Below are 16,930 nucleotides of genomic sequence, written 5' to 3' on the forward strand. Positions count from 1 at the left end.
ATTCACACAAGCACACTCACACACCAATGTCAGGGTGCTGCTATGCAAGGTGCTCACTACACACCGGTGTCGCCGACCGAACAATCCCCCCCTAAAAATCGGTCCGCTCTGCCTTCACTGCGCATGCGTCATTAGCCGCGGTTCACCGATTATCACCTCATTTCTGCTTCAAACTGCACTCCAGTTGTCATCTATCTCTGCGACAGATATCTAAAGCTTTTGTACAACAATCATTTCCGCATAAATTCAGCATTATTTCATAATAAAAGGCGGAGGAAGCAATCAGAGCACCGCGGCTACATGAGCAGCTAGCTGATGCGTTCACTGTGCATCGGTCATTTCAAAGCGTCTCCCAGTAACTGCTCGTTTCTACTTAAGACTGACTTCATAATGATTTACGAGGTTTTACCTTGTCATCTGATGGTTAATAATCCCATTAATCCATTTGATCTCTCTGGGTGAAGAGACGTCATCTCAGATGAGCTGCTGAGCTCCAAAATGACACGTGTAGTGAAGGCAGGGTGGACCAATGTTTAGGGGGGAACCATTCCGTCTGCGACACGGACAACAGTTAGGGGATTAAGGACCTTGCCCAAGGGGCCTTACTGATTTTCCGGTCAGGCTGGGATTTCAACCGAGGATCCTCTGGTCTCTGGCCCAACGCTTAACCATGAGACCATCACCTCTCAAAGTCACAAAACTTTGTAAGTTTTATTGAAATGCAGTGTTGTTAAAATATATTTAAATTAAAAAACAGACTGTGCTGAACGCCTTCTCCTTCCCCATCAACTCTGTGTGTGTGTGTGTGTGTGTGTGTGTGTGTGTGTGTGTGTGTGTGTGTGTGTGTGTGTGTGTGTGTGTGTGTGTGTGTGTGTGTGTGTGTGTGTGTGTGTGTGTGTGTGTGTGTGTGTGTGTGTGTGTGTGTGTTTGCTTGCTTGCCCTTCAAGTTAAGAGAAGTTGTTAACCCACTGATCTGTATCAGTGATTGAGCCTCCAGTAACACAACAGCAGTCACGGATTGGTGACCGTAGTGATGGAATTTCCAGCCAATCACAGCCACTCTTCTTCCGCTCTCGACCAATCACAGAGACGTATGCTGTCATGCGCACAGCCAGCAGGAAAACAGCATGACAGGGCATGAAGCTGCGGCGAGCTAACATTATGTTAAGTCACTGACAGCCTGGATTAAAGTTTTGTGATTTTGTTACTCATCTTTTTATGAACTTTGAATCACCAACAAAACCATGTTTCGGCAAACGAGGAGGCTAATCCACAAAGTTCACCGTCTGAGGTGAGCTAGCATGAAGCTAAAGTTGAACACAAAAAGTTGACGCGTCGATCTAAATGTTTGGATGGATTTTAATACCAGTCATCAATAAATCTGTCAGTTTAAACAAGATGATAATTTTAGAAAGAAAAATAAAGTTTCTTACTACAGGTCCACCCTGGGTTTCGCCGCACTTCTGAAGAGGTTTGCGCCAAACCATTACACATTATTTGTCAGTGCATAGCATAGGACATAAGGCCAACTTCGTGCGTTTTTGGGTTAAAAGCACCAAACTCGGCGCAGTTATTTTCAGATAAGGAGCCACTTCACCACAGCCCCCTGGTGGCCACAGCAGGAGGTTGAAGTGTGTGGACGCCATGAAACGACTTTAACGTCACAGAATCTGGGCAAATATTTTTTGTTTGTCAGACTACAATCTTGAAACATTGCTAATTAAGTAAGACAGATCTTGTAAACATTTGAATTATTTATCAGAGCCCCCTGGTGGTCATATCTTGTAGTAAATCTAATTTGTGCAGCGTCTGTAAGAATGGACATAAAACTTAAAAATGCCATTTGATAATAAAATAGTTTTTGAAAACTATCAAAATGACAGAGACCAGAAGACTTTCGCAGTCTAGATGAAATCACAAATTGTACCTTCTTCAGCCTTGAAATGAGGACTTGTCATGATCAGCATGGCACTTAGGTCAAAGATCTGTCTACTCTTGGAAGCAATTTCCTTCAAAGTTGCAAAGTGCAGAACAGCTGAGTGGGGCCTTCTTGCATTTGCACAGGCCTCTGGAAGATTTCTTACAATTGCAGTGCATCAGTTTCTAGCACATCTCATGCGCCTGTTGAAGGGTGGTCCATTTTGGTAGCCACCAGGAAGAGCCTTCATCCTATTCAAAGCCAGAGTGAGGGACTCGGCAGCTGGGGATCCTTCTCCAGGGCTTGACCCCACACATGTCCTCCTTGGTAGGATGCTCTGAAAATGTGCTGCTTCAGTGCAGCTTGTGTTGGAGAAATACCATCAAGAGATTTGGATTTTCCGGAGAACATGTTTTGCCTTGCTTCATTCACACCCGGGGAGTTCGCTTTTGTGGTTGTGCCATAGCACAACAAATCTCTCAATGAGGGCTGATGATTCATCTGTCAACTGACACTGTGCAAGTGATAAAGACAGAAAAGCTTTGGTGACATCTGGGAATGCCTGCCATGTGTCCCATGCACTCTTCTTGCCTCTTCCATTCATGGCCCTAGTTGGCAGCATCCATGACTTGCAGCATGATTCGTGAATCTGCCTCCTCCTGAGTGCAGGGATCCAACTGGGTCTTTTCCTTGACTGTTGCATTGCTCACTACTTGTGTCTTCATGATACACAAGATTTGTTTGTTGAGATTCTCAATCCCTGCTGCATGTTCAGCAAGTAGAGAGAATAGCTCAGTTTTGTTCTCATTGTTGAGGAGATAGCTCTGCCAGTTATCTGGGATCTGGGTGGAGAGAGCTACTCTTCTGCGAACACCACTGCCTGTCTTCTCTCTAGTGAACTTCTTTAGACTTTGTTCATTGTAAACATCAAACAATGTACAATCTGTCACCATTCTTCAAGATGTTTTGAACGTGGGGAAGAAAGACTTGTATAGTCAGAGAAGGTTTTTGAAGCAACTGGGGGTAAAGAATGCACTATCACAGCACCGCTGAGCACAACTGAGGTAACCTTGGGTACTTCGTGGTCAGTTCCTCCAGTGGAGATAGTAAGTCAGATTTCTTGCCAGTTCTGATCACTCCAGATTTTGACAGTGATGGTGGCCAAGGCTGATTGTCCAACTTGAAGAACTCTTCAGGTTTGCCCTCTCTAGACTGGCAGGCTTTGTACAACCTGGAGAGCAATGCACAGTCATCCTTCAGTGCAGCAACTTCACTCTTCTGTTTTGTGGTAGTTTGAGGTTCAGAGAATAGTGGCAGCTTGTTCTTTTTGATAGGCTGTGCCACTGACTTTGAGTTGTCATACGTTCAGCTACATATTTCTCAGACTGATTCTGTCCCATGGTTGTAACACTTTCAGCAATAGACTGGTTCATTACCACGTTGGTATCGAGTGTCAACAGGTCCTTACTGTCATGCAGGAAAGGACTTCCAAGATCCTGTATGACATCTCTGAGAGAACACTTGTTCTCTGCTCATGGTGCTTGTCATCACTCCCTTTGTTGGAGGTGTTCTCAAACTCTGTAATACGTCTGCTGATTTCAGGGCCACCGACCATCCAGTGTCGTAGTGCCGAAGGAATACCTGTTAGACCTACATACAGCTCCTCCTTCAGCCTTTGGTCAGAGCATTTTCCTGCTCATGGGCTTGATATAATGCCAAGGCAGAGAATCTATGCTGTATCTTTTGAATAACAAAAGCACCAAAACAAAAGCATGATAAACAGATGGATGGGACTGTTGCAGATTTCATATGTCTCTGATGTGAATTGGTAGCCGCTTTGCATAATTGGTATGATCTGTGGAAAATGCCCAAGGAGTCAGCTGGTCAATGGACTGTAGGTACTGTTTGAAGTCAAATGAATAACAGCCATCTCCAACTCCATCACCAAGTTCCAGTGAATGGAACTGTGGGTGATTGACAGACATCATTTTGACCCACTGTTAGAAATCCAGTTGGTCATCAGCACGTTGCTTGTAATCTTCACAGGCTTGGCACTGCAGGAGGTAGAGAGCAGCTGCCTCCTGACATGTCCTGGTCAGGTGTGCTGCTTTGAGACGGGAGTCCGCAACACCACAGTTGCAATGCCAGCAGTTGATATGACTGTGGTCCATCTACTCTCTGTCAGCAGGTCTCCAAGTACCTTGAAGAATGTCATCTCAGTATGCATACCACCCAACATCAGCACAAATTCATCGTTTCATGGTATGCGCACTTCAACCTCCTGCTGTGATCACCAGGGGGCTCTGGTGAAGTGGCTCCCTATCTCAAAATATTCACCTTGGGCTACTCTACAACTGTGCAGAGTTTGGTGTTTTTAACCCTAAAATGCACAATCTGGCCTTGGGGCAGTCTTAGGTCCTGTGCTAACCCAGAAAATATTCACAGCACTTCACTCTTCCTATATTTTGTTACAGCCTTGTTCCAAAATGGAGTAAATTCATTTTTTTTCATCAAAATTCTACTCACAACACCTCATAATGACAACATGATTTTTTTTTTTTTTTTTTGCAAATTTTTTTAAAATAAAAAATCCACACCCTTTGCTCAGTACTAGGGATGGGTATTGATATAAGATTTTATCTATCCATACCATTATTGATTCTGCTTATCAATCCGATTCCATATTGATTCCCTTATCTATACCTCCTGTGAATTTTCTGTGTGCTACAAGTGGGCTTTACAGGTTTTCTATGTCAACAACTCTTTGAGTCTTAAAGTAAATAAATGTGAAATTGGTCACTGGATCCTTGAACTCTGGACATAAATAAAAATAAACAAAATCTGTAGTTTTTGTCAAAAGCATTTCCTTTCAGACATTAATGGCATGATTGTCTCTCCATACATCTGAGGTGAGCGTCTGCAGCCATACAGTCTTTGGCTGCTGCACATCAGCACAGGACATCTCATTTTGGGAGGAAAAAATCAATTGCAGTTTATTGTCTGTATTACAATGTTTGGAAAGAGGTGTCATTTGATTAAATGGCGATTTGCTTTGAAGTTATAAATTCTGAGCGGACTGGACTCAGCAGAGAGCAGTGCAGCGTTTGGAGCAACGGAACAGAGGGGAAAAATCGAGAACCGGTTCTGTTCGGGTATCGTTAAGAAATGATTCGATCCACCAACATCAATAGCCTTTTTGCTTAATGATTCCCTTATCGGTCCTTCAGAGCAGCCATTGTTTTTGAGGGCGTTTGTCAGCTGGTCTGTAATCAACCACTTCTGCATCATGACTCCACTTTGAAGCTTGAACCAATGAAGCAGTGCTTTGATCCGCTGCTTCGTTGGTTCTTTGATTCGCTGCTCTTCAGAAGCGGCAAGTCCGCTTCTTAACCCTTCCCAAAGTCATTAAAATATGTCAATCGTGAGTCACTTTTGTGTGGATTAAAGTCACTAACTGGGACTTTTGTCTTGTTGCAGTCAAGAATCAAGAATCGTCCTCCGTTCCGTTGGCACAGCTCCAAACGCTGTGCAATGCTCTGCCGAGACACAGTCCGGATGGAATTAATAACTTCAAAGTGAATCGCTGCTTTAAATAAAATGACACCGCTTTCCAATAATAATAATAATAATAATATCAATAAAATGTTATCAATAGCCATCCCTATTCTTTAGTATAGCCTTTTTTAAAGGGGTTAAAATGTATTTATTTTCTGAAAGTTCACATTTGTTTTTGTTTTTTGTTTGTTTTTTTGCGTGTTGCTTTTTCTTTCTCATAGATTCCACAGACAGGGTTATTCATGGAGGCTGAAGAGCACTTCAGTGCAGGAGAGGGCTCTTCAATTCCAACCTGAACAGAAAATCCATGGCTTTACTGTCCAAGAGGTCTGTGTGACATTTTTGCATAAATTTTGCAGTGATCATTTCAGAAGTCTGCATGAAATAATTTTTATGCTATGTATTAGCTCTGTCCAACAGGTTTTAATGTTAAATTCTTGTCTGTTGAGTTTTGAAGAAATCACTATTTAAGAATAATGACTGAATAAATTAATTGTTCAATATTTCAGTCTGTGAAACCTCAAAAAGCTCCCTTAAAAAAAATCCATTCTCAATCTGGATGTTGGAATGCATGTGTAAATAATTTTGTTCATCCTGTTGCACTGAAATCCGTGAACATACAGAATGTGTGGTGTTTACTGTTGAACCTCTGATGGTGACACTGATCTTTATCCATGCTGGAGACACTCAGATGAGACCTTATGCCTGATTGAATGCGTCTTTGCTGCTGCTAATCAGATTCTCATTCCAGCCTCGAATGTTGTGTTCCAGGTTGTAGCGGTACCTGATTTGTTTCTCACTGCAGTGAAACTGACACATGATAAAACTGGAGCTCGGTATCTGCATGCAGCAAGAGACGACTCCAACAACCTCTTCAGGTGGGTTAGAATGCAAATCTGAATGTTGTGTGGCAACAACTGATTCTAAAAGGGTCAGTTTTTAATGTTATAATATCAGACCTTTAGCAGAGTGTTTAACCCCCCACCACCCGTGTGTCAGTGTCCAGTTCAGGACGACCCCCATGGACAGCACAGGGGTCCCACACATTCTGGAGCACACAGTGCTCTGTGGATCCCAGAAGTATCCCTGCAGAGACCCCTTCTTCAAAATGCTCAACAGGTCCTTGTCCACCTTCATGAATGCATTCACAGGTACAAATTTTTAACCTTTGTCCTTGAAGTAACAGCTGGAAGTTCTGGAGAGAAAAAAAGGCTTCTTTTTATTTTTGTAATCTAATAATTAGGAGCATGATTGCTTTGAGTGACGACTATGTACTGATTCAAGGCAGCCATCAATTATTTCCCCCGGGATTAGTGAAGTATTCTGATAGCCATTAGCATTGGCCACTATACAGTAGTGTTCAGAATAATAGTAGTGCTATGTGACTAAAAAGATTAATCCAGGTTTTGAGTATATTTCTTATTGTTACATGGGAAACAAGGTACCAGTAGATTCTGTTGATTCTCACAAATCAAACAAGACCAAGCATTCATGATATGCACACTCTTAAGGCTATGAAATTGGGCTATTAGTAAAAAAACAAAAAAGTAGAAAAGGGGGTGTTCACAATAATAGTAGTGGAACAAACAGGTGTAAATCAGGTGTCCCCTGTTTAAGGATGAAGCCAGCACCTGTTGAACATGCTTTTCTCTTTGAAAGCCTGAGGAAAATGGGACGTTCAAGACATTGTTCAGAAGAGCAGTGTAGTTTGATTAAAAAGTTGATTGGAGAGGGGAAAACTTATACGCAGGTGCAAAAAATTATAGGCGGTTCATCTACAATGATCTCCAATGCTTTAAAATGGACAAAAAAAAAAAAAAAAAAAACAGACGCGTGGAAGAAAATGGAAAACAACCATCAAAATGGATAAAAGAATAACCAGAATGGCAAAGGCTCACCCATTGATCAGCTCCAGGATGATCAAAGACAGTCTGGAGTTACCTGTAAGTGCTGTGACAGTTAGAAGACGCCTGTGTGAAGCTGTTAAATAAAAGACGTGCAGAAGTGGTTACAATTTGCCAAAGAACGCATCAATTGGCCTAAAGAGAAATGGAGGAATATTCTGTGGAGTGATGAGAGTAAAATTGTTCTTTTTGGGTCCAAGGGCTGCAGACAGTTTGTGAGACGACCCCCAAACTCTGAATTCAAGCCACAGTTCACAGTGAAGACAGTGAAGCGTGGTGGTGCAAGCATCATGATATGGGCATGTTTCTCCTACTATGGTGTTGGGCCTATATATCACATACCAGGTATCATGGATCATTTTGGATATGTCAAAATACTTGAAGAGGTCATGTTGCCTTATGCTGAAGAGGACATGCCCTTGAAATGGGTGTTTCTACAAGACAATGACCCCAAGCACACTAGCAAATGAGCAAAATCTTGGTTCCAAACCAACAAAATTAATGCCTCGCAGATGTGAAGAAATCATGAAAAACTGTGGTTATACAACTAAATACTAGTTTAGTGATTCACAGGATTGCTAAAACAGCAGTTTGAACATAATAGTTTTGAGTTTGTAGTGTCAACAGCAGATGCTATTATTATTGTGAACACCCCCTTTTCTACTTTTTTTTTTTTTTTTTACTAATAGCCCAGTTTCATAGCCTTAAGAGTGTGCATATCATGAATGCTTGGTCTTGTTGGATTTGTGAGAATCTACTGGTACCTTGTTTCCCATGTAACAATAAGAAATATACTCAAAACCTGGATTAAACTTTTTAGTCACATAATACTACTATTATTCTGAACACTACTGTATATGTGTAGACTTGACAATGTTTAAATGGGCTGCATTTATATCACGCTTTTCCATCTGCCTAAGACACTCAAAGTGCTTTACGCACTAATGCCTCACATTCACCCCGATGTGAGGGTGCTGCCATACAAGGTACTCACTACATACCGGGAGCAACTAGGGGATTAAGGACCTTGCCCAAGGGCCCTTAGTGATTTTCCGGTCAGGCTGGGATTTGAACTGAGAATCCTTTGGTCTCAAGCCCAACGCTTAACCACTAGACCATCACCTCCCCTATGTTTGTCCTTTCTTACAGCACTTTGTTGCAAATATATGAGCTGACAGAACTTGCTGTGTGGTTAATTGTACAAATTGACCATCTGTGCAGTCTGGAATCCAATATTTCCACTGTAGTGAAAATTTAGTATTATTCAATTTGTATGTTTGCAGTAATTAGCAGGTATTGATAGCTTGTAATATTACATTGATAGTGCCACAGTTATATGCTGCTCATAGTTTTTGATACTCTCACCTAAGCCACCTGTTTTAAAAACCACCAGCCAACCTGGAAAACTGTGCATTAATCATGAAACTCCTAAACTAAAGTTAGTTTACGAGATGGTGGGGAGGTCACATTCATCTTTCCTATGATTGTGCGTTTTTGGGAGTGTGGGAGAGGGAGGGGGGTGGCGGGGTTGCTGTTATAAGCAACAGGCCAGTCATAAATGGATATGCATACTGTAAATCTGACTCGCAAGTAATTTGTCAGTTTTAGTTGCCACAGTGGGCCTTAATACTGCCAATTCAACATGCAGATCCACCTTGGATTTGCTGTGGCGACACCGAGTGCAAACAAGGGAGCAACCGAAGGGACTTACTACTTAGTGGGACTTAATAGTAAATTCTCTGTGATCTGGACATAAACCTCTTTCTGGAGGAGCAGAGAACTGATAAGGGATGGCGAGGATCTTCTTTGTTTATATTAAAGGCGGTGTGTGGATATCCTGAAAAGTCAGGATGTGGATTTCCTGCAAACCCATGGACTCACACTTTACCTGAAATTGTTTGTTCTCATCAGCCAGCGACTACACCATGTATCCTTTTTCAACCCAAAATGGAAAGGACTTCCAGAATCTTCTGTCTGTCTACCTGGATGCAGTTTTCTTCCCTTGTTTGCGAGAGCTGGACTTCTGGTAAGCATTTTTATCCTATTTATTTATTTATTTATTTAATTTTATTGACACAGTTACAGAAAATAAGGCGTAAAACTGCACAGATTTGGGTCCAATTGACTTTTAATCGGTGGTGTTATATTTTGCTGCATATGTGCTGCAATGTGCACCATCCTAGTTTTAACTAGGATGGTGCGCTCACATATGAGTGCATTCATGTAGTCATTTTTATGCTTTGGTTTTAAACACTGCATGAGTGTGTGGTTCTCTGTTTTTTTTTTGTTGTTTGTTTGTTTGTTTTTGTACAGCACTTTGGAAACTACTCTTTGTGAAATGTACTATATAAATAAAGTGGTTGGTATATTATACTGTGTCACAAGCAAATTTAGTCTGTCTTTAAGGGAAAAAAGCTGTTTTGCACAAAATGACCTCTTTAAAGGCGAACTTGTGATTCAAATTTTTTTGCTGCTCTCAGTATCATGAAAAATATTTAGAAATATTTGACAGGCTGATATCAGTCATATTGATTAAAGCTAAGATTGTTTTTTTTTGTTTGTTTGTTTGTTTTAAGGCAGGAGGGTTGGAGGCTGGAGAATGAAGTCCCCACAGATCCAAACTCACGTCTGGTGTTTAAAGGAGTGGTGTTCAATGAAATGAAGGGAGTGTTTGTAAGTCAGCTTTTAGTCTCACTTCAGACTGGATTATTTCAGTCTCACTCCTTGTACTTAAACACAGTTAGTACATTCAGATGCTGCAAACCTCCTTAAAACTTGAAGTACCAGACCACACACATCCGACGTGTGCATGTCTATGAATTCTTTTTTTAATTTAGAACAGAGCAATACTTCCACGGGGTAGACATTTACCATTATTGCACGTACAACAGAGTTTCGCCAAGAGCTCATGTACAGATAGAAAACAAAGCACTACTTATAGATAGCCACTGCTTTCTTTGTTTTCTTGACCGCTGTGACTTGCGTTTGCATTCCAGTGACTGCTCTTCAAGTTCATCATAGACAGAAACTGTAACAACAGACGTTCTCATGAAGTTAATGGTCCTTCAGCTGGTTGGGGTTCAGAGAGTTAAAGTCCAGACCGCAAATCCTCTTACTTTACTGAAGTTGTGATGATGTATAACTGTATATTGTTGCAGTCAGACAACGAGCGTTTGTATGAGCAGCACCTCCAGAACAAGCTGTATCCAGACCACACCTACTCTGTGGTGTCAGGAGGAGAACCGCTTGCCATTCCTGATCTGACCTGGGAGCAGCTTAAACAGTTCCACGCCACACACTATCACCCCAGCAACGCAAGGTAGCAACAGAGCGAACATATGTTCTTTACCTCATGAAAACAAAGCAAGTATTTCATCCCCCTGCTTATTGTATTTACAGTATTTGTTTTGGCATTCCTGGTATTTGATAGTTCGCTCAGTGGCAGCACACCATATGAAAATGTGCATTAAGGAAAATAATTCTGGTTTGATATCTTCAAGGGGAGATAACTGGACTTTTTTTATGTATAATATTTGTAATTGCATGTACAGAGGTGGACCACCAGTATACGAGGGCTGTCAATAAAGTAACGGTCCTTTTTATTTTTTTCAAGAACTATATGGATTTCATTCATATGTTTTTACGTCAGACATGCTTGAACCCTCGTGCGCATGCGTGAGTTTTTCCATGCGTGTCGGTGACGTCATTCGCCTGTGAGCACTCCTTGTGGGAGGAGTCGTCCAGCCCCTCGTCGGAATTCCTTTGTCTGAGAAGTTGCTGAGAGACTGGCGCTTTGTTTGATCAAAATTTTTTCTAAACCTGTGAGACACATCGAAGTGGACACTGTTCGAAAAATTAAGCTGGTTTTCAGTGAAAATTTTAACGGCTGATGAGAGATTTTGAGGTGATTCTGTCGCTTTAAGGACTTCCCACGGTGCGAGACGTCGCTCAGCGCTCTCAGGCGCCGTCGTCAGCCTGTTCAAGCTGAAAACCTCCACATTTCAGGTTCTATTGATCCAGGACGTCGTGAGAGAACAGAGAAGTTTCAGAAGAAGTCGGTTTCAGCATTTTATCCGGATATTCCACTGTTAAAGGAGATTTTTTTTAATGAAAGATGTGCAGACGGGTCCGCGCGTCGGGACGCAGCCGCCGCGACGCTCCGCCACAGGAAAAACACCTCTGTTGAAAGCCTTAAGGACAAGTTGGAACATGTCCTGCCTGTTAAACAATTTCTCATATACTCACTCCACTGAAAGCCATCAAAAGCCGCCTGGATTTTACAAAAGCCGCCTGGATTTTACAAATGGTTAAACACGGAGGTGTTTTTCCTGTGCCGCCGCACCGCGTCGGCTGCGTCCCAACGCGCGGATCCGTCCGCACGTCTTTCATTAAAAAAATCTCCTTTAACAGTGGAATATCCAGATAAAATGCTGAAACCGACTTCTTCTGAAACTTCTCTGTTCTCTCACGACGTCCTGGATCAATAGAGCCTGAAATGTGGAGGTTTTCAGCTTGAACAGGCTGACGACGGCGGCTGAGAGCGCTGAGCGACGTCTCGCACCGTGGGAAGTCCTTAAAGCGACAGAATCACCTCAAAATCTCTCATCAGCCGTTAAAATTTTCACTGAAAACCAGCTTCGAACCGTGTCCACTTCGATGTGTCTCACAGGTTTAGAAAAAATTTTGATCAAACAAAGCGCCAGTCTCTCAGCAACTTCTCAGACAAAGGAATTCCGACGAGGGGCTGGACGACTCCTCCCACAAGGAGTGCTCACAGGCGAATGACATCACCGACAGGCGTGGAAAAACTCACGCATGCGCACAAGGGTTCAAGCATGTCTGACATAAAAACATATGATTGAAATCCATATAGTTTTTGAAAAAAATAAAAAGGACCGTTACTTTATTGACAGCCCTCGTATGATGCATTCAGGTAACTGCTGTATTTTCCAGAGGATAAGTTGCAGAAATAAAGAGGTAAAAAGTTCAAAGGAAAAAGAAAAGAATCAAAAAGTATGACACCAACCGTTTAGCTCACTGGCCGATGATGTAACACAAAAGTATCTCTCCCTTTAACTACTGTTAGTAGAACAGTAAAGCTAAAGTGTTCGGTATCCTATGTCACTCCCCGTATGTCGATGTATATGTGTGCCAAGTTTGGCTCAATTCCAAGGTGCCGTTTGGACAGGAGAGGGACATACACACGTACAGTTGTCAAATAGTATACAATTAATGAATGTTTATGAGTTCAATGATACGAATATTTCATGAGGTGAAAGCTTTCACCGAATTAAATATTCGTTCCATTGAAAGAATGTAAAAACATTCATTATTTGTTTTATATAACATCTAAAATAGATCCTTGTCATTTGATATGTTATTAACAACAGAAAAGGGACTTACATTTTGGTGTTCCACTGTGATGTGTGGTCCAGTGATGCTGTGCACTGACTGCGGACTTCCACAAAAAAAAAAAGACTTTGTGTAGTACCTCAGTCCAGCCAAAAATCACGTCAGCGTTTCATGCGAACAGGTCTTCATGCATCCAGACGGCTTACAGCGGAGTGGAGTGTGTGTGTGTGTTACAAGCAGCGTCAATCATCGTGTCGTCCCCCGCGCGCGCGCACACACACAACCGGCTCGGTCGACTGTGTAGTCCTCAGTGCAGTGAAAAAAAATCACGTCAGAAATGAGTCCAGCTTTTCTTCACTCTTTCTGCTAACAGTCTCCAGACAGCACAGTGGATTTGTTTTGTGTGTGCGCGCGTGCACGAGGACACGTGCGCGATCACGTGTGTGTGCGAGGACGTGTGCGTGTAGAGTGCAATGGTACCAAATGGATGGAACCAATTTCCATTGAGGAATGAAAATGCACTGTTTTACCAAGCCATTACAATATAAATACAGCAAAACCTGCATATAATGGATTCAGTTGGACCTGTGAATTTAGTCTGTTATAATCTAAATCCGTTATATGTATAAAATGTAGGGGTGTAACAATTCATCTACTACATCGACGTATCAATTTATAATCCTACGGTCCAACTACATCGATCTGTGCTCGGCAAGTTGGCCTTCCTGAACGACATATTGATCTAATATCATTTTAAAAGGTAATAAATCGATTATATCAATACTAGGAAATAACACATTGAATTTAAGCATGGCAGATGTGTTTTGTTACTTCATTCAGTCTCCCCATCTGTGACATCATCACCACGCTCCAGCAGACAACAAAACACAACATGGTGGATGACAGAGGAGAAGCCGGTGAGTGAAAAATGATCAAGCCTCTATTGTGGTCCAGTGTGTGGAAACACTTTCTTTTGCAAAGACGGAGATGTTCTAAATAAGTTGCTCGCTGTTTGTGGGACATTTACAGGTCAAGTAAAATATTACGGCAACACGACAAATCTCTCCAACCGCCTACTAAGGCGCCGTGGGATTTCACACATCTGAGCGAGTAGCAAAAATGTTGGATGTGACAATTTACCTCTCATCACATTGATCTGAAGTGGAAATGAAGAACTTTGTTGAAAACCAGAGTATTAAGTGAAGCCCATACTGGTAAAAATATTGGCGCATTAGTGCATGACGTCTGCACAGACGGGATAATCTCTGACAAGAATCCTGCCGTCATCACAAATAACACCAGGAACATGATTGCAGCCAGTGCAGAAGTCCAGTTCAGTCGCACAACTGTCAGGTATTTATTTCACAGTCACACTGCTTGAATTTTTAGCTAAAAAGTTACTGAATCAATTTGAAGTCTCTAAATCCTTGTGGATCGGATCATTTTAAATGATCCAACATTGTCCTTGAATTGTATCTGCAACCCTGAATCGTGATACAAATCGAATCGTTGTTAAAATGACTAATAAAATTGACAATCTGTTAAATGTAAAATAAAAAAGAGAGAGAGACATAATCCGTTTTTTCCAAGTCTGCTGCAGAGTGATACCGTAAAATCCTAACGCCTGATTTATGCTTCTGCAGCTCTGTGGCAATGCAGTGACGTCGACATCCGCGTGACCCTTTTAAAGTTCTCAGTCGTACCTTTATGCAGTTTGCTGCTGGAACAGCAGCTATTTCTGGATTAATTTGTCCCTCGAACGAGCTCCACTTCTTTATGCATTTATCAACCTCCAAACCAACGATATGGTATTTAGTTTCTTCCATGAACTGCGGGTCATTTGAGCATCTTTTTCTAACTCCATGTTGTAAAGTTGGTCATATTTGTGGACTTTTCTGCCTCATGTATTTGATCTATGATCGAAGTGTAATCGGCATGCACACTGCAAAAACTTTTAGAATATGATGGGAGAGAAAGAAGTAAAAACGTAAAAGTGACAAATCACTGCCCTTGCGGTCTCAGTCAGTTAGCAGGTGGACCTCAGGCTCTGGAGAGGGTTTGCAGCCAGGCAGGGCTTTGATCTAAAGCGGTTTGGTTTGTCACACCCAGGGATACGTGTGAAACTTAACACCATACTACTGTGCAGGCAACAAGCAGCGTTATGTTAATAATCACCGGCCTTGAATTAAGCCCTGCCTCGTTGAGGTGGCAGGTCGGAGCACAATTTGAAAAAATATGCGGCCGGTCTTTTGATTACGGAAATACAGTCCCTCTTTCCTCGAATCAGCAAGTGTCAGTGCTGAATGTCATTTCGTACCTGTGTTACTGTGCACATCCAGACTGCTCTGTCCGGTACATGCGAGGGGTTTTTACTGGAAATGCTTTGCGATCAAACAGGACGTTTTGCCCAATGTGAGCGAAAATCTGAAAATATGATGTTTATTGCATGAAAAAACATAGAAAAGCATTGGGACTTTTGCTTTTGTCCAGTGAGTGTGAATATTCGGTTTATACGATGATGGTTTAGGGGAGTTTTACTGTATTAAAAATAATTACCTTTGAGACGATTCCAAATGCACGAGAACAGCTGCAGCTGTAGAAAATTCTTCTGTGATTCTGGAGCAAATACAGGTGGTTTCATCAGCCAAATTCTGAGAGGAAAATCATTAATCCACTACAAAGTAATTGTTTTATATAACGCAGTGGCACAAAGCACAGCATCCACTGGAACACAGTGGGTCACATTGGCACGATAAATTGTGTGGGGGTTAAATGTGTGCAAGTATCAAGGTGCCTTTATATTGCAGAAAATGTGGTAGTAATTGCAGTTCATGTTGTCATCTGTAGTTTATTTTGTGCCAGTCGCCTCCCAGATGCTCAGGTCCCTTAAGAGTGTGTCATGTTTTCAGATTCTTCACGTATGGAGACTTGCCTTTGGAGCAACACCTGAAGCAGATTGAAGAAGAAGCTCTGTCCAGGTTTGAACGCATCGACCCGGACACCCAGGTCCCATCGCAGGCACAATGGACAAGCCCCGTGAGTACATAATACATATGGTTTTTCATGCAATAAACATATTTTCAGATTTTTGCTCACATTGGGCAAAACATCCTGTTTGATCTTGCTTGCCTCTACTGGTGGTTGGCTCTCACTGCGGTATTGTATCACTTCCTGTTCCGGAGCACAGCGGTGTTTTGCTGTATCTGTTAGCTGTTTAATCTGCGTAGTTAGATTGATCTAGTTAACTAGGTAACGATTTGTTTCACAGTGTAATCTTCACGTGCCTTAACTAAAGCACTCCCTCTGCTGAATCACCTCTAAATTATTTACACATTATTCACTTTGTGTGTATTTAGGAATCTGCTAGCTTAGCGCAGCTACTAGCTCTTAGCCGATTTAGCATGGCGGCTTCTCCTGTCTCTCCTGCACTTTTCTGCTCTGGGTGTGAAATGTTTAGTTATTCCTCGGCCTCCTTTAGCAGTAATGGTACTTGTAATAAGTGTAGCTTATTTGTAGCTTTGGAGGCCAGGCTGGGCGAATTGGAGACTCGGCTCCGCACCGTGGAAAATTCTACAGCTAGCCAAGCCCCTGTAGTCGGTGCGGACCAAGGTAGCTTAGCCGCCGTTAGTTCCCTTCCAGCAGATTCCGAGCAGCCGGGAAAGCAGGCCGACTGGGTGACTGTGAGGAGGAAGCGTAGCCCTAAACAGAAGCCCCGTGTACACCGCCAACCCGTTCACATTTCTAACCGTTTTGCCCCACTCGGCGACACACCCGCCGAGGATCAAACTCTGGTTATTGGCGACTCTGTTTTGAGAAATGTGAAGTTAGCGACACCAGCAACCACAGTCATTTGTCTTCCGGGGGCCAGAGCAGGCAACATTGAAGGAAATTTGAAACTGCTGGCTAAGGCTAAGCGTAAATTTGGTAAGATTGTAATTCACGTCGGCAGTAATGACACCCGGTTACGCCAATCAGAGGTCACTAAAATTAACATTGAATCGGTGTGTAACTTTGCAAAAACAATGTCGGACTCTGTATTTTTCTCTGGGCCCCTCCCCAATCGGACCGGGAGTGACATGTTTAGCCGCATGTTCTCCTTGAATTGCTGGCTGTCTGAGTGGTGTCCAAAAAATGAGGTGGGCTTCATAGATAATTGGCAAAGCTTCTGGAGAAAACCTGGTCTTGTTAGGAGAGACGGCAT

At 42.3% G+C, this 16,930-nt stretch overlaps 1 protein-coding gene across 3 annotated transcripts in view; it reads left to right on the forward strand.

Moving 5' to 3' along the window:
- Positions 1–1,084: 1,084 nt before the first annotated feature.
- The window catches only part of pitrm1 (pitrilysin metallopeptidase 1), a 94,008-nt gene continuing 78,162 nt past the window's right edge, over positions 1,085–16,930 (forward strand). For 2 of the 3 annotated variants that reach the window (XM_034182379.1, XM_034182380.1), the window contains exons 1-8: positions 1,085–1,291; positions 5,695–5,800; positions 6,245–6,351; positions 6,473–6,624; positions 9,289–9,403; positions 9,954–10,050; positions 10,536–10,696; positions 15,639–15,765. In XM_034182379.1, coding sequence (XP_034038270.1) covers positions 1,245–1,291; positions 5,695–5,800; positions 6,245–6,351; positions 6,473–6,624; positions 9,289–9,403; positions 9,954–10,050; positions 10,536–10,696; positions 15,639–15,765 — 912 coding nt within the window. In that variant the 5' untranslated portion in view covers positions 1,085–1,244. Of the gene's footprint in view, positions 1,292–5,691; positions 5,801–6,244; positions 6,352–6,472; positions 6,625–9,288; positions 9,404–9,953; positions 10,051–10,535; positions 10,697–15,638; positions 15,766–16,930 lie in introns of all 3 variants that reach the window. The other variant, XM_034182378.1, reaches the window with a different exon arrangement.

This window comes from Thalassophryne amazonica, chromosome 12 (assembly GCF_902500255.1).
Source record: "Thalassophryne amazonica chromosome 12, fThaAma1.1, whole genome shotgun sequence".
Lineage (NCBI taxonomy): Eukaryota > Metazoa > Chordata > Actinopteri > Batrachoidiformes > Batrachoididae > Thalassophryne > Thalassophryne amazonica.